The sequence below is a fragment of the Pimephales promelas genome, chromosome 19 (assembly GCF_988280905.1).
Source record: "Pimephales promelas chromosome 19, fPimPro1.hap1.1, whole genome shotgun sequence".
NCBI classification, from domain to species: domain Eukaryota; kingdom Metazoa; phylum Chordata; class Actinopteri; order Cypriniformes; family Leuciscidae; genus Pimephales; species Pimephales promelas.
The window spans coordinates 29,909,236-29,932,861 of record NC_142787.1 but is presented as its reverse complement, the minus strand read 5'-3'; the positions used below and the strand labels follow the sequence as shown (position 1 = coordinate 29,932,861).

Below are 23,626 nucleotides of genomic sequence, written 5' to 3'. Positions count from 1 at the left end.
CCAGAGTTTTGAGAGGATTGGAGAAACTTGATTTTTCGCCCGAAAACGCAAAAAAACGTAAGGGGTAACACTGTCGTTTTTTTTTCGGGTCGAAATTTTGAGTTTCGATATCTCAGCTCTGGAAGGGTCTAGAGCCTCCATTTTTGCGCTCAGGGCAAGGTCTCGCGGCCCTCTATCATAATCCAGAGTTTTGAGAGGATTGGAGAAACTTGATTTTTCGCCCGAAAACGCAAAAAAACGTAAGGGGTAACACTGTCGTTTTTTTTTCGGGTCGAAATTTTGAGTTTCGATATCTCAGCTCTGGAAGGGTCTAGAGCCTCCATTTTTGCGCTCAGGGCAAGGTCTCGCGGCCCTCTATCATAATCCAGAGTTTTGAGAGGATTGGAGAAACTTGATTTTTCGCCCGAAAACGCAAAAAAAACGTAAGGGGTAACACTGTCGTTTTTTTTTCGGGTCGAAATTTTGAGTTTCGATATCTCAGCTCTGGAAGGGTCTAGAGCCTCCATTTTTGCGCTCAGGGCAAGGTCTCGCGGCCCTCTATCATAATCCAGAGTTTTGAGAGGATTGGAGAAACTTGATTTTTCGCCCGAAAACGCAAAAAAACTTAAGGGGTAACACTGTCGTTTTTTTTTCGGCTCGAAATTTTGAGTTTCGATATCTCAGCTCTGGAGGGGTCTAGAGCCTCCATTTTTGCGCTCAGGGCAAAGTCTCGCGGCCCTCTATCATAATCCAGAGTTTTGAGAGGATTGGAGAAACTTGATTTTTCGCCCAAAAACGCAAAAAAACGTAAGGGGTAACACTGTCGTTTTTTTTTTCGGCTCGAAATTTTGAGTTTCGATATCTCAGCTCTGGAAGGGTCTAGAGCCTCCATTTTTGCGCTCAGGGCAAGGTCTCGCGGCCCTCTATCATAATCCAGAGTTTTGAGAGGATTGGAGAAACTTGATTTTTCGCCCGAAAACGCAAAAAAACGTAAGGGGTAACACTGTCGTTTTTTTTTCGGGTCGAATTTTTGAGTTTCGATATCTCAGCTCTGGAAGGGTCTACTGCCTCCATTTTTTCTCACGGCCCTCTATCAGAATCCAGAGTTTTGTGAAGATTGGAGAAACTTAATTTTTCGCTGTATCACTGTCGTTTTTTTTTATTGGGTCGAATTTTTAAGTTTCTCTAATCTTCTCGAAACTCTGGATTCTGATAGAGGGCCATGAGACTTAGACCTGAGTGCCAAAATGGAGGCTCTAGACCCTTCCAGAGCTGAGATATGGAGATCCCACTTAGCATTTATGCTATTATAAATATCCAACACTTTCCCTACAAAAAAAGGGGGGGCCAACGTGTTACATAAATACCATGAAACTGCCTGAAGATCGGTTATAACGGTACACAACACACACATTTAGAGGCTTAAATAACTGGGAATGTTAAAGGGTGTATAGGCTAAACCAGGTGTTATCAGAATCCCGATATTCTGACGGATCCATCACAACATGTCTTCATATTAGGGACTGAAGTGAGTGTTGGCAGTCAGGTGCTTGAGGAGTGGAGGAACGGACGTGAAGAGGACACAATCAGCGCCAACACGCACTCATCCACATAAACACTGCTGGGCTTATTACACACAGCACTGATCTGGCACTGCACTACTGTGTACTAGACCAGACAGCAGGTGCACACGCAAAAGTTTTTGTTCTAAAAAACGAAAGATGCACACAGAAAATGACTCTAATATGACCAGATTGATGGATTTGAAGATATTTAGTTTGTTACAATGTGCAATCAGTAGAACAAAAACCTCAAAATTATAGTTGAAATGGGATACTGCTGGAATTTTTTTGACCTTGAGAAAAAGCTTAAAGTATAGACCAACAAATTTTATGTTTATTAATTTATTTCATGTTGGTATATTTTTGGGAAGTACACCCGTTTTGACCTGATGTCCATTGGAATGGACAAAAAAAAAATCACAATGAAAGCAATTATATAAAAAAAAAAATTTTCATTTGTTTTCATTTATAGAAGCCTCATGAGCTGGGAAAATGTACTTTTATATTTTTCAGAACCTTGAAACATAATTCAGGTCTGAGGGGGTTAAAACGGCTTGCCATAGACATGCAACCATCTGAAACTAAAAAAGGATACTAAAGCTTCGGTTTGTGATCTCCAAGTTCCACAGGTTGATCCTCAGGTCATCTGTGGACATGTATGTTTCGCAGTCACTGTTGACCGAGATGGAGTTGATGTGATAGGTGTGAGCATTAGAGAAAATGCGACGAGGTGTTGCCTCCACCATCAAGTCCATGGGTCTCAACACAGGCACCTGAGAGGAGGAGGAAGATACATGGTTAGGAAAAGAGACAGATAAAGAAAGGAAATAATGTCAGCAAATACTAAGATATGCAAAGCAGGATGGTCCCTGGTTCGAGTCCCACTGAATTCCGTTTTCGGTAACGATTCAAAGTCATGCAGGATAAGTGAATTGGAGAATAGATCGTGTCTATTAGCCCTGTGATAGACTCCCCATCCATCCAGGGTGTTTCCATGCTTTTGGCCTGAGATGCTGGGTTAGGCTCCATAGGGGTTTGGAAAATGGATGGATATCCTTCCCATTAGTGAATGCCTATTTAGTCAGACTGATTAATCTGAACAAAATTAGCATACTCAATTTCTGCTCTAAAATATGGAATCTTGAGTAAATACGGTCTAAAATAGGTGATTAATTCTGTGTATTTCTCAAAGTAATGTGGTTTGAGAGGCCTTGCTATATTGTGAAATATAATATTAATTATAAAATACTGTCAAGGGTATTAGTTTGTCTCTATGCATTCTCCAAGTGCAGTAGATGTTTTGCATCAAATCTGTTACTGTATTTTAAGGATGCATTGATATGAAAATTTTAGCCGATACGGATAACAGCTAATTCTTTAAAGTTGAAAAGCTGATTCCCCAAAAAAATTGGCAGATCAATCTAAATCCAAATTTGTAGATAATTTTAACCTGATCTCATTCTCAAAAACAAAAGTATCACCATTAAAGTTCATGTCCCAAGCACATATTTATAAATATGTTCTCATTATAATTTTATGTAGCCTGTATGACAGACTTGCTGTACTATACAACATATATTATTATTTAGTTTTTTTTTGCTTAGGAAAAACACAGATAACAGAGGTGGTTTTTTCTCAAATACTTGCCCACACCTGGATCCGGCCAACTCCTAAACCTACACGGTCAAAATCTGAAGACATGTGGAGTATTAGCACCCACAATGCAGTGTGGTAACAGGAAACACAGGTCTACCATCTCTTTAATGATGACTAATCCTAGGGCCGATGCTCCTACCTGTGCTTCACGGGAGGGCTAGAGCGTCGCAGTCAGTGTCTGACTCCCCATGAGGTTTTTAATGCGTTCAGCCCTCCACTAATGACAGAAGAGGCATGGCAGACATGTCCCACTCACTACAGAGACGAGGAACGCTCATCATCGAGCAGTGGGACGTGGAGGAGGGGCACACGCTACCACGCCAGGTCATTATCACCTAACACATGGGAACGCCATCTTTTCATTTCTGTTAGAGAGTGGGGGTGGGGTGAGGGATGTCCTATTGTTGATGTATACATTAGAAAATACATTTTCTATAGCCTTTACCGCTTTAATTATTAATTTCATATCATATAATATGTGAAAGCAAGTCTGTTTTTTTTTTGCATGAAATAACATTCCGCTCAAAAATTCTTCTTTTTTTTTTCTAATCTGACAAATTTAATTTACATGTCACATTTCACTCTAAATAGAAAAAAAAATATATATATAAAAAGCATATTTTAAGAGAACTCCGATTTTTTGGGTCTTTCAGATTTCCGGTATGTCCTCTACCACCCTACATGTGCTTTCAATAATAAAATTAGCCCAGGGAGCATGACGTCATGAATTCAGTTGACAGGACCACTCGAGACTGATTGAAGCTATTATCTCTCAATCAAGCGTTAATTAAATTTGACTGCTGGGATATTCCCTCACTAATGATAAGAGGGGGTTGAATATGTGGGTACACTTTATTAACACATTATACATAATTCATAACTTTAGCATTGCGGATTTAACGTTAATATGGAAATTGTGGAGTAGAGTAGTAAAATGTGTTTTTCTTTCTGCCCTTCTTATTTCTTAAAAATGTCAAACTGATTGATTTTTAATGATTGTTAATGAACTCCAGCAAACCATTCTTTTCACATAATACGGTTGTCATTCCTAGTCCTTAATACGGTTACGTTCACAGACAGTGTGAATCAAACTGGATTGGGCAAATATTAGTACGAGAAAGACGACAAATGTGTGTCTATCGTGTGTTGTCGGTTTTCATGTTTGGTTTCGGTAACACAGTGAAATGGATTTGAGCAACGTGATCTGAAGATTTTACGTAGATCGAGTCACTGTTCTCCACTGGAGCTGCTCCCGTCCGTTTGGGGGTTTACGCGCGACTAAGAAAGACTAAGAAAACCAAACATCCTTTTAGCCCACATGTTTCTCTGGCCCCATTTACACTGCATGGTTCAAGTGACCCAAATCCGATTTTTTCCTCTCATATGACCGGTGAAAGTTTAAGCAAGAAAAAAAAAACACACGGATTCCGATTTTCTCGGATCGGATTCAGGCCTCACTCATATGTGGTAATAAATCGGATATGAATCGGATACGTGCATTTGCGTGTGCCATATAAGCAGACAAAACAGATATTCCCCAGTAAATGCGAGTCGCACGTCATTAAAAAAATGCGCGATTATAGTCGCGATGGAAGACAAAGGATAGACACCGTGGATTTCATGTCTTTTGAGTGTTTGGGGCGAAGAGTGTAGGCAAAACTGCAGGGATGTTACAGAAATAAAAGACATTTCACGAGATATGGAGGCGCGTTTTTAAGCGCTCAGTGCCAACAAGGGCTCTCTTCATTTTTTCTCCGCCGTACGAGACTAATGTTTTGATGACTTTTCAAAATATTGTGGAAAGAAGAACACTGGATAATTTTATTCGCATCTGCATCCATTGAATTTCATGCCGTTTTACTTAATTTTCCAGGTCAGAACATCTACATTTGGTAGTTTCAGCACTTACATGCAAAAATCGGATACGGGTCACTTTTAAAAGATGATGCAAGCGGGTCATCAAAAAAATCGGATATAGTCAGAAAATCGGATTTGGGCATCAAGACCTGCAGTGCAAATGCAGCTTTTGTCTTTGAGTCAAACACAAAGCGTACATGTCTTCCTAAAGATGTCTCAGATTCACTGTTTTATTGACAGTGACTCAACCCCCTCCCCCCAGCAGAAACAATTTTGCAGGGTGAATCCCCTCATGTTTGGAGTGCAGACAGAGATGAAGGCAGTAAACACTGGATAACAGTCGGGGCAGATGTATCCTGTGGAGTCCCTGAGAGGGATCCACCTTCACCTCCCCCTTTATCTCTCTGCTCAGTCTGTGCAAAGTGATAAATGCCCTGATTTTGTACAGCTCTCGTTGCTCTGGTCTCCAGTGGGCTGCAGTGTTAGTTAAGGGAAAGCTGATGGAACTGCTGCCGTCTCATTACAGTCGTCTCAAGAACACTCTCCAGAGCCACCAGTCTACTGTATCCTCAAAGGAAGGAGAGGTGTAAATTCATGCTAAATGAATAATGGATGCAGGTCGAAATACCTGGAACTGTCCCAGATCTGGAAAATAGTAATCAGGGTGCGATTTGTGAAAAAAACAGAGGGGGGGATGTTTTGAAAAAAAAAAAAAAATCATAAAAAAATTCATGAACTTCATCACTGCATTTGCAGGGAAAAAAAAAAAATTCTTAATAACTCATGAAGTATCCTAACGCAATTTTTAATAGCTTCCCACACATATATGAACTGTAATCATGCACAAAAAACATGCAAGAATTAAATCAATAGATTAATAGGGTAACATTAGAGGCTAATTTATATCAGCCTCTCCTGAACCAGGGATTGATTAAAAACTAGTAATATTAACGTGTACAATTTTAACGTAAAGGTTGTATCAGCGATTTCAGGCCCAAACAAAAATGATCACATTCATCTAATCTTTCCTAGCGATCCGCACTAACCATTTAAAGGCCAAATACAGTGTTTACAGTATTCAGGGATTGTCTGTGAACAAACTTCAAGTGTCATGTTTGTTTCAAACAGTACTTTTTATTCAAGTATGCATTCCTAAGCCCATTTCCAATACTTTTTAACCTAAATTAATTTGTTAAAGACTACTTTTTTCTTTCTTTTTTACTAAAACTTGACTAAAACCTTTTTGAAGTTTTATAAGTGACTAAAATGTGACTAAAACTTAAAAGCATTTTCAACCAAAAGACTAAGACTAAAACTTAAAGAGCTGCCAAAAACAACAAGGCAATGTATAATTAAAACGGTTCAATTACACATAATTTTTGAGATTTTCTCAAAGGAAAAGTGGAGGTCTTTGGTTTTTCTTGGAGTCTTCTCCCAAACCTCATTAAATCATAGAAATATGTTGCCGTTGTTTTAAACTGTAATCAATAACTCAATGTCTCTTAGGCAGCTGCCAAAACTAAATCCAAAGGAGAACAAAAGGCAGTGCATACTCTGAAAGAGGAAGAAATGACAAAACAGACCTTGCCTGGCATCAATCTAACGATTCCCAAGAGAGAATCCCAGAGTATCAACACAACATTAACATTTGACATTTATCAGCTGCCCCCAGCTGTAGCAGCGGGTCACCCCTGGACACGTTCCACTTCTGCAGAGTAAATCCATGTATGTAGGAGGGGATCCACACTGGCCTTCCTCCACTCTCACACCTCAAACCTCGATGAGACCAAGTCTATAAAATACTCCCCAAACCCCCTACCTTGTCAACTGTATTTGGCAAGATATGAAATTCCTTTTCCAACCCATAATCCTCCTCTGTTGCGCTAGGAGTGCCCACTTCCACTGGGAAAGCTATGGCTGCCAAATTACAACAGAGCTTGACCTTAATTTTTTTCCCTTCACATACTAGAGCCAACAGATTAAGACTCCCTTTCTCCCGCAGGAGACCGAATGGCAAGGGGAAGACTAGAAAAAAGATCTCTCAGTACCTTTAGCAGGACTAAAACCCCCAGAAGTACTGAGAGGGACAAGTGGCACTCCAAGAGCAGGTCTATTGCCACTGGGCTTTGCAAAAAGACCGGCGAGTCTTGATTTTAAGGGACTTTGCTTACCCTCAGAGCTGTGATGGTGGTAGGGTCCCGTATCCTGCCATCTTCATCCTTCAGATTGTAGCCCTCTGGTCGTTTGTCTCGCTCACTGATTTTCCATAGTTTCACTGTTTTATCTGGGAAGAGAGATGATATGAGGGACAACATGTAAGGTGGAAGCAGTGTTTGTGATGTTAGCAGCAGAGAAAAACTGCACTGGCCGCTTTACAATTATCTGTTGAAGACAGTTTTGCGGCTTAATAATGTTCTTATGGAAACTGTGTTTTTGTTGTTGTTTTTTTGGGGGGGGGGGATTTTTTGATGAACAGCATTTATTTTAAATTATAAATGTCTTTACAGTCATTTTAGATCAATGTAATGCAGCCTTGAATTTTCTTTCAAAAACTAAAATCTTAAAAAGTAATAATAATTGAAAAAAAATCTGACCCCAAACCTTTGGCCAGTAGTGCATACAGTATATGTACAAAAAGATGGATTTTTTTTTTTTTAAGAAAATATTTTGACATGATTCTATATGGTATTTTCCTCTAATTTCACAAACTTTGTACCACAATGAAAAATAACATATCGCTTAAAGAAGCACGTTCTTTGTTCTTTAAAGAGAACACCCTTTTAATTCCAACAATTCAATATATTGTATTTTTTCTAAATAGTGAGAAAGTTATATGCAACACCACAAATATCTAGTAAAGAAAACGGCAGAGTAGCCCTCAATCGGGTCATCGACTTTTACTTATTAAAAAAAAGGTTCCCTTCATCTCAGTGGAATAAGATTTTGTGACTTTTCATACATTACTTATCTATACATACACAAAAAAAACTGGGCTTGATTCGGTTGTTCTAAGACTTCTGATCTTCGGGGTCAATATGACCCCACATTGAAATGAATGGGAAATGTGAAAAAAAAAAAACTATATATTTTCTTCATGTGTCAAAAAAAAAAAAAAAATCCGGCATAAATCTGAGAATTTTTACACAGAAATGAAGGCCTAGTACTTGAGCATAAATGCAGTGAATCATGAAAAAAAAAAATTTCTAATGCTAAAGCTAATGGTGTAGTTGAGGAATTGTGTGGTATACAAAAGTACTTTATATCTCCAAAAACATTAATAAATAGATGAGAAGTAAAAAAAAAATATATATTTTATACATTATGATTAAAAATGTATATTTTTTGTACAATTACTCAATCGATTGTTGGGGTCGTATAGACCATTAGTGTAAAGAGGAAACGAAGACCATTTGAAGGTCCATCCAAACACACATATACTAATGACCAACAAGTCTTTTCAACAGGAAAGTGAGAAGCATCAGATCATATGAAGAGAACACAGTGTGTTTGCTCACCATTGGTGGACAGGAGGAAATAGGCGGCATTCTGTTGAGGCAGCCAGCGGATCTTGTTGATCTTCTCCTCAATCTCCAGGCTTTTCAAGTAGTCAAACTCAGGCTCGTGGCTCTGAAAGGTGCTGTAAACATTGTACTCGCCCCGCCGCTGAGGGTGGTTCTTACTCTGCAAAGACAGAAGTTGTTTATTGTCTTTTTGATTAGTAGCATTTGCAGACATCCTATGTGCATTTGGTGCATTGCTTTGTTTCACAGCCTATATAATGCATATCATGAGAGAAAAATGCATCCCCACATTATCAGAGGATCGCATTTACAAATCATACAGCAGTCAACCTAATTATACATTTACAGGGTTTCTGCAGGTTTCACAAAGTCAAATTTAAGGCTTTTTAAGACCATTATGAATGAAATTTAAGACCTATATCACGAAAAAAAAATGTTTTTTTTTTTAAAACGTACAAAAGGAAACGCGTAACGAGTCTCAAAATTATTCGCAAAGTAATTTAATTTATTCAAACTGAACATTCGTCGAAAATCAGCGCGAACGGTCCCGTGATTTTTGGAAATTAGTTCTGTTTCTGTTTTTATAAAATCCCCTATTCCAAAGCGCATTATAGGCCATTTTATCTTTCCCGCACCAGAAGGATTTAGCGATGTCAGACTCCGGAAACATCATTTGAAACAATGTAGGACTGGTGTCTTGTCACCGTGTGGAGAACCCAGAGCACCTCCGTTGGCTCTGATCCAAAAGCAAAATTAAAAATCACCAAAAATCTGATCCAAAATTCAGATATTTCAAGCCAAGTACAGTCTGCTAAACTTAAAATCCGTTTTATGTCCGTCTGTGGTACCTGAGATACGCGCCAATAACACGAAAGCTCAAAACTGATTGGCTGTTGCATATTGGTCTATTTTGTAGTCGTAATACAGAGAATTATATTTGAACTAGCAAAATAAAGAACTACAACCACAGAATTATTATTTTTTTTAAACATTCCAAAACGCTGCAGGAACATTTCAATGAGATTTACATGGACGTAGGAAAATTAAGATCTGTTTAAAATTATTTAAGACCTAGAACCCAATACTTCAGCAAATTTAAGACTTTTTAAATTGTGATTTAGAAATTTTAGACTTTTTAAGACCCCGCGGAAACCCTGATTTAGGACATTATTAGTGGCATCAAACAAATTATAATTGGAAATTTCAGCTCGAATATTGGCTTATATTAAGTCTCTCTTTTACAGTCGTATGTGAAATGCGTGCTGATTTTTCTCTTTGTTGCTGAAGGCCGTGAAATATAAGAGGGGCAGGTCAGGATCTCAATGCACAAAGGTGGTCTGTGTCAGGAATATCTGAATGCCGATCAGAGCGTGGAATCCTTCAGGGTCAGTGCTAACCTTGGGAAGCGTCTAAATCAATAAGCAGAACTCACACAGGCCGAGAGAAGAAGAGGGTATTAATGGAAACAGATTTGCCCTCGGTGGGAGGGAGGGGGTTAAAGGGGGTCTGAGACAGAGTGGGGCATGAATCATGGTGTGAGGATTAACAGACACCATGAAATCTCTTTAAAGATGATGCGAGAGTGAGACGAGGAGGAGCAGACGGCAAGGTTTCACACTTTTGTGGTGCTAGACAAAACATTGAGGGGTTTTTAGATCTCTGAAGGTTTGTAACAGACACGCACACAAAAACTAATATCAGGACTACCATATTTATAGTCTTATTTTATGGTTTGGGTGTGATATACTGTAAGCATTCAGATTTTAGACCTGTTTTAATATTCATAATCATGATTGGTAAGTAATACTAGGGTGACCATATATTGATTACCAAAAACCAGGACACTCGGCCAGGCAAACAGATACTCAAATTATACTCGACGTTTACTCTAAGATGCCTTATTAATTTCACTACATTTAAAGTAGGCTATGCCTCTGTATGGATTGAAAACTGTTATATTACAAGACACAAATCTCAGATAGGCTTCTCAGAGGTTACTCAACATGTTTTATTATGACAGGTTTCAAAAATAAGGAATGAAATAATGATAGAAATCATGTCTCTTCTGTATTATAAATAATAAATACCTCCAAATTGAACAAAAACAGCTCACAAACAAACTAAAAAAATTTATTTCTAGCTTTAGTTTTCTTCCACTTTATACTGCTTTTCTTCCTCATCCACCTTATTTGCCCATCTATATTTTGCTGCAACAAACGATTATTTTGATAATCGATTAATCTAACGATTATTAGACCGATTAGTCGATTATTTTGCCGGCTTATGAGTAAGTCTGGAACAGTTATTCATCTTTTTCAAATAGTTAAAACATTGAGTTATACATATTCTTACTATAATATAAAAAAGAAAATCAGTTCAGTTTTTGAAATGAGTCAACTAAACAGGTAATTCGGTTTTGTTTTCAGATTTCAGTACAACTCAAATCACACACATGCTCTCTAAGTATTGTTTAATTGGACCACTGCTTTTCTTAGAACTGAAACAGAAAAAGGGCCATTTACTTCAGAACACAAAAATGGTAAAATATTAATCTGCAAACCATTATTATAAATATAAAGTTACAATCTTTTTTACATGGCAACTGAGCTGACAGAGATGTTCTCTTTCACCTTTTAATTTACAGTATGAAAAAGAAAAAGAAACTGCCATGATATTCTTCCTAAACATCTCCTTTTTAATTCTTCATGATTATGGAACGAAATACAGGCAAGTGATAAGACTATAATACCTAATAGTTACAATAATAAAAACAGCCCTGATTCCTAAGCTCGATCAAGCTTTATTCAATGCTAAATAAATCTTCACATTACTGTAATTATATTATTATTGATAATATTATTACTATTATTAGTAGTACTGCTATCTAATAAAGAGATTTACGTTACCAGTAGTTAACTTAGTTTAGTTAGCTCCAGCTGGAGAACACTGAATTCTCACCGGCTCCTCTTTTGCTTTTGCTGCCTTGCATGTATTGCACACGACAGCATTGTTGGTTTTAAGCTTTGTGAAACTTTCCCAAACCTTGCTAGTTCGGATTCGTTTGCACTCAGTCATAATCATAATTCGCGCTGTTTTTTTTTTTTTTTTTTACCGCATTTGTAAAGGGCTGTATTAGACTCTAGCGCCACAGCGCTGTAGCGGTCAAAACGCGATATTGCACGCCCTTACATTGGGTCACGTGAGATCAAACGACTACTCGACAACAAAGATATTTGTAAAATTGGAATTTGAACTAAATTTGAGAGATGTAATTTGTTATTTTTCGAATTGTAATCATAGAACAGAACACATAGGAAATATTTTTATTTTATTGGCAAAGTATTTTCTTCATAAATGCAAATTTTCTTTAAGAGTACCCAAATTAAATGTTTTTCTCTGTGAATTTAATTATTTTATTAACACACTAAAAATAATTAATAACAAAAAATTTGCCAAATTTGTGAAAATGTATGATAATATGTTGAGCGATATGTAATTTAAGTTACTTCCTCTGTTTTTTTGTTTGTTTTGTTTTTAATCTTTACTGTACTTATATTCCAATTTTATGTAATTGTCTCCTTTTTCTCATGCTAACATCTGTTGTTATTTGAAGTTTGTCAATAATAAAAATTAAAAAAAAACAACAACAAAGATATTTGTCGTCAATTTTTATTGTCAACAATGTCGACTAATCGTTTCAGCCCTACTGTAGAGCTGATCTTTCCCAACAGTTTTTTTGAAAACCAGGACATTTTCATCACTTTATAATAAACAGACGGCCAGGACAGGACAGGACAGGACAGGACATGTTGGTTACCCAAGTAATACTCTGTAGATTTTGGTGAATACAATGTCTACCCCGAATTACCTCCTGTTCTCTCTGGAAGACCACCACTCGTCCACCTTTGTCCCCAGTGGCCAGGAGTTCTCCTGTCGGGTTGAACTCAACCGTGGATATGATGTCAGCTGGAAGGGAGGAAGAAAAAAAATTGTTCTAAAAGATGATATTTTAGAGCTTCTAGAATTTCCATTTAATAATCTACATTGAGACAATAAGTATATTATAAATAAATGAATATTTTTTTATTTACGTGAAAACCTTTGGGACTGAATTGAAATATGTCGAACTTTTTTCGCTCTAGATCTATTAATTAATAAATGTATTTTTAAATGTAAAAAATGGCATTTATACATAAAGTAACTTCAATATAAAATAATACACCCCTTCTACAAAACATGGACAAATTACAAAATCCAGTCAATAAAGGAGAATTTACCAGCCCGACCATCTCATGTGAAATGATGAAACGCTCACCATGCTTTCCCCTGTCCATCACCATATGCAAACCCCACCAAATATCATCCCACCACCAATCATCCCACCAAATCTATTCTTCTAAAGTCAGAAAGATCCAGAAATGTGAAGTAAACAGCAAGAAATTCAAGGTTGACGAAAAGATCATATGGCCCGACCATTTGTAACGCTCTCGACATCAGATACTCAAAGAGAATTCAGGTCATGATCATCAACATCAATCCAAGATGCACTGGAAAAATCCCCTGTGCATGTTAATGAACTGAACGACATTGTTAAAGATCAGACTCATTCAAAAAACATAGAAGATCACAGTCACATGCAGAGAGGACTGATTGCTTTTAGATAAGATTACATTGCATTTGGACCAGCCCAACACAGTAAAGACACATGAGGACAGACTATAAGAATTCATTACAGCAAGAAACTTTTTTCATCCAAAATGTCCATGTCTTTCTTTCTTCAGTCGAAAAGAAACATGAAAACATTCCAGGATTTTCTCCATATAATGGACTTCATTGGGAACCAAACGGTTCAGTGTCCAAATGAGAGTTTCAGTGCAGCTTCAAAGGGCTTTAAACGATTCCAGCCGATGAATAAGGGTCTTATCAAGCGAAACCATCGGCCATTTCAAAAATAAATGCTCAAATGCTTGCTCTGTTCCATGACTCTCCTGTTCGAACTCGTTCATCAAAATGAACAAATCTTTTTTCGAGTTATGACTCGAAGGGTCCTAGATAAGACCCTTATTCATCGTCTGGTGTCGTTTAAAGCCCTTTGAAGCTGCACTGAAACTCTCATTTGGACCTTGAACCATTTGGTTCCCAATGAAGTCCATTATATGGAGAAAATCCTGGAATGTTTTCATCAAAAACCTTAATTTCTTTTCGAATGAAGAAAGAAAGACATGGACATCTTGGATGACATAGGGGTGAGTAAATTATCAGCAAAAGTTTTTTTTAAAATAGATAAACAGATTGTCTCACAATACTTAATACAATAACATATAGTAAAGGTTTGATTCAATGGCACGTATTTCCACCGGTTAAAGAGGTCCGTCTAGCACGTTTACATTGAAAAACAATGGAAAAGTAGCAGAGTGTAATAGAAAAATGTGTTCTGTGTGAACTGGTGTACACAACAGCTCTCTCTCTCTCAATGCACATCATGTTCTGAACTGCAAGTGGCCCGGATCCAAACCGGCAAAGATTCCTGACACTTCAAAGAGACGCACAGCTGCATGGCTCCCATTGTGGGATGACACTGTATCGAATCGCCAGCCCACCACCAGAAGAAAGTCGACCAGGGCGGGACGCTTCAGTAAGACAAAAGACGACCCCAAGTAGCAGCAAATCCGTTTCCATTTTGGATTGTCGGTAAACATCTTCACGCACATTATTTGTCGCTGTGTTAATGTGCTGGCAGGAGACTAGTCTACTATGTTTAGCTTACATCAGAGCTTCACAGACAACAAAAATAGTCTAGCATTGTATACATACTGTTCTTGTAGGAGACGGATGTTTACCTCCAGCTATCTAGGTTTCAAAATAACCTGCAAATCCGAACACAATTGTGATCACACTCCCTTGCTGGCACACCATCGTAGCCTTTAGAAATTCTCGAATGGTAAAAGACGTTACAGTTCAGAGTTCATTAGCAAACACCGCTCTGACTCCCTCTGCTGTGCTAGTCCCGATCGATTCCTACCTTTGACACATCTTCCTTGGTTTTCCTCAAGGAGATGCATCTGTTTCTCTGGCTTTGAGATGTACTGTTGCAATCCTTACAGCGAAAAAGAAAGGGTTGTTTCTGCTGCGATAACCACAGTTTTTGCTCTCTCTCTCTCTCTCTCTCTATCACATGCAGGTAACTCTATTTCATTGAGCATATCATCTCACAATCCTTCAGCTTTTCCCACGCAATGTCAAAATGAGTCCAGCGCTCCCAAAATAATCTGTCTGGAGTCATTTGCATAAATCCCAAACAAATACAGAAGAAAAATGACTTCTAAATATTTGCTTTTATCCATTTCAAGGAGAGAAAGACAGAGGGAGAAGCTTGACAGAGAGATGGAGAGAGAGAGAGAGAGACTGACACCAAGACAAGAAAAGGGGATTGAAAAGGCTTGTTGTTTTCTCACCCCGATACACCTCTCTAGGCTTTTATATTGTCTGGAATCTGGATGGTGAATTTAAGTGCAGCGTTTCCATGACAACTGTTCTTTAGACTAAAACAAGCACTGTGTGCGCTTCTTGCAAAGACTTTGTTCATGTGGTGTGAACTGGCATCGCACTGACAGAATTTAGAGTAGTCGGATAAATCTTAGGGAATGTAAGGGTCGAAACAAAGAAAAACTAAATCGTGTTTCTTAAGGGAAATAAAGCCTTTTAGGAACACTAATATATCAGTGTTCCTGATCAGTGCACCTTCAGAAACATGATTTAATATATAGACTATATACACTCACCTAAAGGATTATTAGGAACACGTGTACCATTTCTCATTAATGCATTTATCTAATCAACCAATCACATGGCAGTTGCTTCAAAGCATTTAGGGGTGTGGTCTCTGAATGTCAGAATGGGAAAGAAAGGTGATTTAAGCAATTTTGTTGGTTGGTACCACTCATTTCCACTACGAATAGGAAAAAGAGGCTACAATTTGCTACAAGAGCTCACCAAAATTGGACAGTTGAAGACTGGAGAAATGTTGCCTGGTCTGATGAGTCTCGATTCTGTTGAGACATTCAGAATTTGGCGTAAACAGAATGAGGACATGGATCATCATGCCTTGTTACCACTGTGCAGGCTGGTGGTGGTGGTGTAATGGTGTGGTTTTCTTGGCACACTTTAGGCCCATTAGTGCCAATTGGGCATCGTTTTAAATGCCACGGTCTACCTGAGCATTGTTTCTGACCATGTCCATCCCTTTATGGCCACCATGTCCCCATCCTCTGATGGCTACTTCCAGCAGGATAATGCACCATGTCACAAAGCTGGAATCATTTCAGATTGGTTTCTTGAACATGACAATGAGTTGACTGTACTAAAATGGCCGCCACAGTCACCAGATCTCACCCCAATAGAGCATCTTTGGGATGTGGTGGAACGGGAGCTTCATCCCACAAATCTCCATCAACTGCAAGATGCTATCCTATCAATATGGGCCAACATTTCTAAAGAATGCTTTCAGCACCTTGTTGAATCAATGCCACGTAGATTTAAGGCAGTTCTGAAGGAGAAATACTGTATATATATATTTAGTACATATGTATTTACATTTTAAAGAGTTTAAATATGTTACCATTGAAATTTGCCACTTGAAAATGTATGGTGATTTAAATAAAACAAAATTGTAAAATTGCAATATTTCCTGTGGACCGGGGATCGGGAAACCAGGAAAAAAAAAAAAATGCTAGTCTATCGTGAAGCGTCACAGACGCAGCGTCGGTTGTCGTCCACGCTCACACTATATGATATAAAACAATCGATACTTGCATCCCGACGCCCATTGTTATTTACGAAACACCACGACACCTTATGTCAAATGGATCGAGGCAATATTTGGCTGATATTGCGTGGTCTGAAGCCAGCATAAGGACGGCCGTTTATTGCACAAAGAATGTTCTTGATCAGTTCTCAGTTTGTGCACAGACCTTAAATAATCACTGACTGGTAATAAATTAGCTAAGTTAGTTTAAATTCAATAGGACGAAAATTAAAGACATGTTATGATCTATGGTACCACAAGTAAGCAACATCTGTATGACAGATTAAAGAGCGGTCACTCCATTGTGAGTTTCACTGAACAGCAGGATAGTTTATGCTGTTGCTGTTTATGCTTTATTGTATTTTCATTGCATTTTTAATTTATAAAAAGTGAAATATAATAAATTTGAATATAAAAATATTAATGATTAATCGATAGTCGATCGTTAATTCTTCCAACGATCGACTAAGAAAATTTAATCGAATGCCCATCCCTAGTGTAAACGTGGCCTTAATGTAAGTTTTTTCAAACTGTCAGCGAACATTTACGCCAGCAGTCTTGGCTGATCACCTTCTAGGACAATAGGTTTTTTTGGAAAGCACATCTAAAGAAAGTGCAACACAACAGTTTTCTGTAGAAGCACACCAAACAATTCAAGAGACAGAGCCATGGAGCTCAAGAACACTTCATATCACACACACACACACGACAACTACAGTCACCCACGCTGGTAAAACAACAGCAAATGTGAAACATTTCAGAGCACACAAAGCATCATGGGGTCGAGCATTGAGGGGGTGGTGGGGTGGGGGATGGAATAATTACATCAAAATCATATCCCGATTCCTTGCGGAAGCAGAATCTTAAATGAGTTCTCAAAGATGCAAAACATGCTGACCTAATTAGGCCCCCGGAGTACACCGTTTCTTTAGTACTTATGTTTGCATTCTTTTTACTTATCGTCAGCAGGGAATGTGGCAAGTATAGTGGTGTGTGAATCACATACACTTGCCATCAACACTTGCTATGTTTTTTGAAGCAAGAAGTATCTAATATAATGGAGGGATGATGTGAGAAAGACAGTACTGGATAATGTGTGTAATAATAGTGGAGGAGGTTTTGGAAGGACTGAGCGGACAGAATCACAGAGCACTGGCGTGTATTCGCGAGTAGCGGCTTGGCAGTCAAAGTGTTATTGGACGCTAGATCCAACCATTATTAACACATTAGGAATGTGAGGTACTGAATAGGAAAGCTAATTAATGGAGCAACACAGATGAGTGTGTGAGCTGCCGGCTTTGTTCATGTGATAATGCCTGTGCATTGTCGATGAGTACCGTCAGTTCTTCAAGAAAGAAAAATATTGTAACCAAGGATTTTAAAGTACATAAATAAAATTATATGCTAATATACTAAATAATGCAATACTTGTGAATTAAAAAATTTCCTTTTTAATAAAGGAATTGGGCGGCAGTGGCTCAGTGGTTCATGTGGATTGGCTACAAACCGAAAGGTTGGTGGTTCAATCCTCGGTTCCACCTGACCAAGTGTCGAGGTGTCCATGAGCAAGACACCTAACCCCAGCTGCTCCCGACGAGCTGGATGGCGCCTTGTATGGCTGACACCGCCGTCGGTGTATGAATGTGTGAATGAATGGGTGAATGTGAGGCAATATGTAAAGCGCTTTGGTGGCCATTAGGTCTATGAAAGCGCTATATAAATGCAGTCCATTTAATAGGATAAAATGTAATCTCTGTCATCAGTTACTTACCCTCATGCCATCTCGTTCATCAAAATGAACAAATCTTTTCCCGAGTCAACATTGAATGAACCAAATGACACGAAAAAAGATTCGTTCGTTTTGATGAACGGGTTCGAACAGGAGAGTCACGAACGTGCATCGCTGTACAGAGCAAGGCGAGCATTTGTGCTTAAAAAACTTAAACTTTGTTTCTTTTTTTTTTAATGAGCGATCGTTTCGCCTTGATAAGACCCTTATTCGTCGTCTGGACTCGTTTAAAGCCCTTTGAACAGTTTGCACTGAAAGTGTCTTTTGGACCTTGAACCGTTTGGTTCCCATTGAAGTCCATTATATGGAGAAAAATCCTGGAATGTTTTCACAAAAAACCTTAATTTCTTTTCGACTGAAGAAAGAAAGACGTGGACATCTTGGATGACATGGGGGTGAGTAAATTATCAGCAAAAGTTTTTTTTTTTTAAAGTGAACTACTCCTTTAAGTAAATGCATTCAGTAGCCTATGACTCTGTTAGCTTGGCGACATGCAAACTCCACTTTAAATTATGGAAGTGATATTGCATATTGGTCAATTGAAGTTGGTCACTTGGGTTTAGATGCTGCCTTAGACGGTAACTCTCTATGTAGGGAGTATATAGCAAGGCAGTTGACTAAGTTTTGGTACAGACAGAGTCTCTGTATTTCCCAATTCTCTCAAGGTTTGGTCTTCTCTGAGATTGCTTTGCTAAGGCATGCATCCCACCCCAACAATATATTCTTATGCCATATGTGGCTTCGAGATTTCATTTTGCTTTTCCTATTGAAGTATGTATCTATCAATTTCAGACCAACTCTATCTTGCCTGGTGGATCAGAGTGAGAAAATAAATCAAAAAGCCAGTGAAGCCAGCAAATGCAACTGGGTCAAAGGTCACAATGATGTGCAGAAGCAGACTGTCCTCAAATGAAACCCTTTTTTTCTAATAACACACAGACGACTCCAGGGCTGCAATAAAACAAGCAAAGCCATATAGACACTGTCATCTCTTATATGATTAAACATGGACGCAGGAGATTGGCTGTGGCCATCGTTGACTCCCTGATTGTGGCGAGATTGGATCCTGTGATGCCCACTATGCTCAGAAGATGAAAGGCTAAAATTATCATAGAGAGGATGCAGATAGCGCTGGATTCACAACCGTGCTAAAATCGCAATGCAGAGGGTGACCAGGAGTCAGGATGAATGTAAAAAAGGAGGTTTCAGTATGAAACAAGAGATGAAGTGGTTTCTTTTTTTTACTTGCTTCAAAGTTATTTTCAAAAAAAGACACATGGGTTCAGCCAGCACGCCCGCATTCACCATGCAGCTTAGATGTGTTTCTGTGGATATTTAAAAGGACAAAAATATTAAAATGTTTAAATTTTAATATTAAAAGGAAAGAATTAAATGTAGTATTTGCTTATCTGGTAAGCAGAATTGTAGGCTGCATAATGATTATGGTTACAGTGTTGATTACAGCAGTCCATGTTTATCTAATCCCATAGGTTTTTACAGTACTTAGAACTTTTTTTGAGAGAGAGATTGAGCATAACCTGTAACCTATATATCCTTGAGCAAAATACAGTTGCCAATCAGACAGAACTACAACATTTCCATTTTAATCAACAAATCAACAATGCTTTGTTTGTTGATTAACAAAGCACAAACAGTGTAAAAAATGTCTTGTTCTTACTTTTTTTCAATTGATTCATTGATTATTACAAGTGTGTTCGCAGGAGACCAGAACTTACACTGGTGATCAATCAGTTTACTGTTATTGATTGCTATAAAAACTGACAGTTTCTGGTCTCATTGACTTCCATAGTAGGCTATATTTTTTTCCTACTATGAAAGTCAATGAGACCAGAAACTGTCTGGTTACTGATATTCTTGTAAATATCAGAAAATCGTCTGAATGGATTCGAAAACGGTAAAACTCAACTGTTTAACTCTGGGGGAGTGGTAAAATGAGCCTATTTAAAAAAAAAGGAGTATCCCTTTAAGTTGATTTCTAAGTACAACAGACATAGACATAGGGATGCCAGCTTGTAGAGTTTAATGCACTGCAAAAACAACTGCATGGGAAAGAGATTAGTGCTGTAAGGTATCACTGAATTATGTGCGTCAGAGGGATAGACTCTGAGATAATCGCACCGGGTGCGCCCTGACCCGCTTTCAAAGACACAAGCGGAAAAGCTATGAGCCGTGCTTAAAATGAAACCTCTGGAAATATACTCTTCTAGACAAATTAACTCATTTAAAGTCACTGGCTTCATAGATAGATGATATCCCGCATGAATCACAATAGGGCCATCTCAGAAGCTACCCTTGTTTCCTGTAGATCTGCTACACTAAGTAGCTTAGACAAACTTTTATAATCTCGCGTCCCGTGACCAACAAACAGCCATCCAAATTTATTTCTGGAGGTATAAATAACTGACCCATACTAGTCTGCGGCCATGTCACAGATCACCAGAGGCACGTATCCATCTGGACAAGAGGATTGTGGAAATGTGAATGGATCTCCCAGGTCCATCTCACTAGTCAGTGATCCTCTGTTCAACACAGGGATGGGTCACGTGACTGGGTCTGCCATGTAAAAAACTCGTCATGAAACTAAAATTGCGATCGCCTTTTGTCTATTGTGGTTTTCGAGGAGGAAAACCAAATTATTTAATGAATCAGAGATCTAGTGTACAATTCAAGCTGTGGTGAACCGTTCATAAATTCATGGGTTCATAACAAACCTGCTGCAGGGCTTCAAAAAAATTATTTGGCCTTCAAGAACTGAAGTACCTTTCAAAGATCCAAAGTGTTAAATCATTAACATCGTTCCTCTTCGTCAGTGTAGTTCATTACTTAATATGAGCAATAGTAAGAGTGCCTTAGAAAGCACCAATAATTAAAAATGTCGGTTAAAGTATCAACATCTGAGGTTGAAACTGCAAGTCAGTTCGAGGTTTCTTCGTTTTAAAATGAGCGTAGGAGGGGAATTCTCTACGAAATCCAACCTAAAAGCTTAAAATTTAACATAAAGGTGCATTGTGCAACATTTCATGTTAAAAATAGCCGTTTTTCTAACCCATACATTGCTTGATGGGCTGAATGAGCCCTTCTCTGATCACTGCGATTGCCTCTATAATCCTGTACAGTGAAATAAAGAAGAGGGATTCGGGACGGACTTTGAGATTGGTGTGACGTTATGTCAGGCTATGTCAGGCAGGTTTGTGTATTCGCCGCCATTCTCCGTATTAGCGAAGACAACTCGAGCGACACAACTTTAGTCAACTTTTCACAAAAGTAGAAGATGGATTCAAAGAGACCGGCTAGTTCACAAATCTTTTTCCGAGTCATTTGGTTCATTCAACGAACAAAAACGAAAGAATTGACTCATTTTGATGAACGAGTTCGAACGTGCATCGCAGTACAGAGCAAGGCGACCATTTGAGCTTATAAAACATAAACTTTGTTGTTGTTTTTTCAAATGTGCGATCGTTTCGCTTAATAAGTTTCCCTTATTCATCGTTTTTATTCGTTTAAAGCCCTTTAAACAGTTTGCAGTTTGTACTGAAAGAGTCTTTTGGACCGTTTGGTTCCCATTGAAGTCCATTATATGGAGAGAAATGCTGGAATGTTTTCATCAAAAACCTTAATTTCTTTTCGACTGAAGAAAGAAAGACATGGACATCTTGGATGACATGGGGGAGAGTAAATTATCAGTAAAAGTTTTCAAAAGTGAACTACTCCTTTAAGACTCATCTGCATCTCAGGAAACATTATGAAATAAAATAAAAATAGAGTTCATGACCCATTTAAAATAAAATAAAACTCACTTAAAAAAAACAGGAATAGGACAAGATGTAATAACTACAGTTCGAGTATGCCTTAAAACAACAAACAGAAACCAAACCACCCTATTAAAAAATGCGATGATAAATTTGGAAAAAAAATTTAAAGCATAGAATAAAAGCTAAAAATCTAAAATCACCCGAGCTGCCTTCTGTCTGCCTACAATCTCCCTCCTGCCTTTCACTCTTTTTATTGAACTGTACTGTGAGCAGATTTACTTCGGGAATAATGAATATGCCTCCAGGGGCCGAAGCTAAAAAATTTCGTTTCATGAATAAATTGAATGGAGTAGCCAGGGGGTGTTTGGCTTGGCAGCAACGCTTACCGGGAACCAGTCAATAACAAACGGGACCCGCTCTCCATCTAATGATCCAGAGAGATTACATGTAAACTGTGATACAGCAGCAGACTGCTGGAGTTTGCTTTCTCTTCACCCATAATGCACCTCTCTGTTAGAGAGGTCAGAGTGCTGAGAGAACAATCATTTAATGCTCAGGGCAAAGAAATAGAGATGCTAAAAATAGAAATTCAAGATCTGGGTTGTGGCTTTCAAGTAAGGAATACAAGTAAAAAGGTTGCTATACCAAATTGTTTTATTGTGCATCATCAGTAACATATAATGATAGTTTCTGAGAGATTTTATAAGAGACGGGTCCATAAATAAGCTGATTTGTTTTCTTTGATTCATTTAAAATGAACTTATGATGGCAACAGAATACTATGGAAGTCCATATCTGCCATGCGAGAAAAGGCTTAAGTAAATCAAAATTATATTAGAGATAAGTCAACATTATGATTTATAAATTTATAAATTATGAATTATAAATTTAACAAGTTTTTTTCCTCGAAACACAACTTTATTCTCGATATTTAATGAGTTTATTCTCAAGATTGTATTTCAACTTTTTCCTCGAAATTGAACGACTTTTTTCTCGAAACACAACTTTATTCTCGATATTTAATGAGTTTTTTCTCTCAAGATTGTTTTTCGACTTTTTTCTCGAAACTTAACGAGTTTTCTCGAAACACAACGACTTTATTCTCGATATTAAACGAGTTTATTCTCAAGATTGTATTTCAACTTTTTTCTCGAAATTTAATGATTTTTTTCTCGAAACACAAAGACTTTATTCTCGATATTTATTGAGTTTATTCTCAAAATTGTATTTAGACTTTTTCTCGAAATTTAACGAGTTTTTTCTCGAAACACAACGACTTTATTCTCGCTATTTAATGAGTTTATTCTCAATTTTGTATTTCAACTTTTTTCTCGAAATTTAACACGTTTTTTCTCGAAACACAACGACTTTATTCTTGATATTTAATGACTTTATTCTCAAGATTGTATTTCAACTTTTTTCTCGAAATTTAATGATTTTTTTCTCGAAACACAAAGACTTTATTCTCGATATTTATTGAGTTTATTCTCAAAATTGTATTTAGACTTTTTCTCGAAATTTAACGAGTTTTTTCTCGAAACACAACGACTTTATTCTCGCTATTTAATGAGTTTATTCTCAATTTTGTATTTCAACTTTTTTCTCGAAATTTAACACGTTTTTTCTCGAAACACAACGACTTTATTCTTGACATTTAATGACTTTATTCTCAAGATTGTATTTCG

At 37.8% G+C, this 23,626-nt stretch overlaps 1 protein-coding gene across 4 annotated transcripts in view; it reads right to left on the bottom strand.

Moving 5' to 3' along the window:
- Positions 1–23,626, bottom strand: part of LOC120483146 (serine/threonine-protein phosphatase 2A 55 kDa regulatory subunit B beta isoform) — a 122,483-nt gene that overhangs the window by 69,267 nt on the left and 29,590 nt on the right. For 3 of the 4 annotated variants that reach the window (XM_089123944.1, XM_089123946.1, XM_089123947.1), the window contains 4 exons: positions 12,444–12,541; positions 8,570–8,735; positions 7,226–7,338; positions 2,137–2,314 (listed from right to left, as the gene is read on the bottom strand). In XM_089123944.1, the coding sequence (XP_088980070.1) occupies positions 2,137–2,314; positions 7,226–7,338; positions 8,570–8,735; positions 12,444–12,541 (555 nt within the window). Of the gene's footprint in view, positions 1–2,136; positions 2,315–7,225; positions 7,339–8,569; positions 8,736–12,443; positions 12,542–14,597; positions 14,969–23,626 lie in introns of those variants that run through there. The other variant, XM_089123948.1, reaches the window with a different exon arrangement.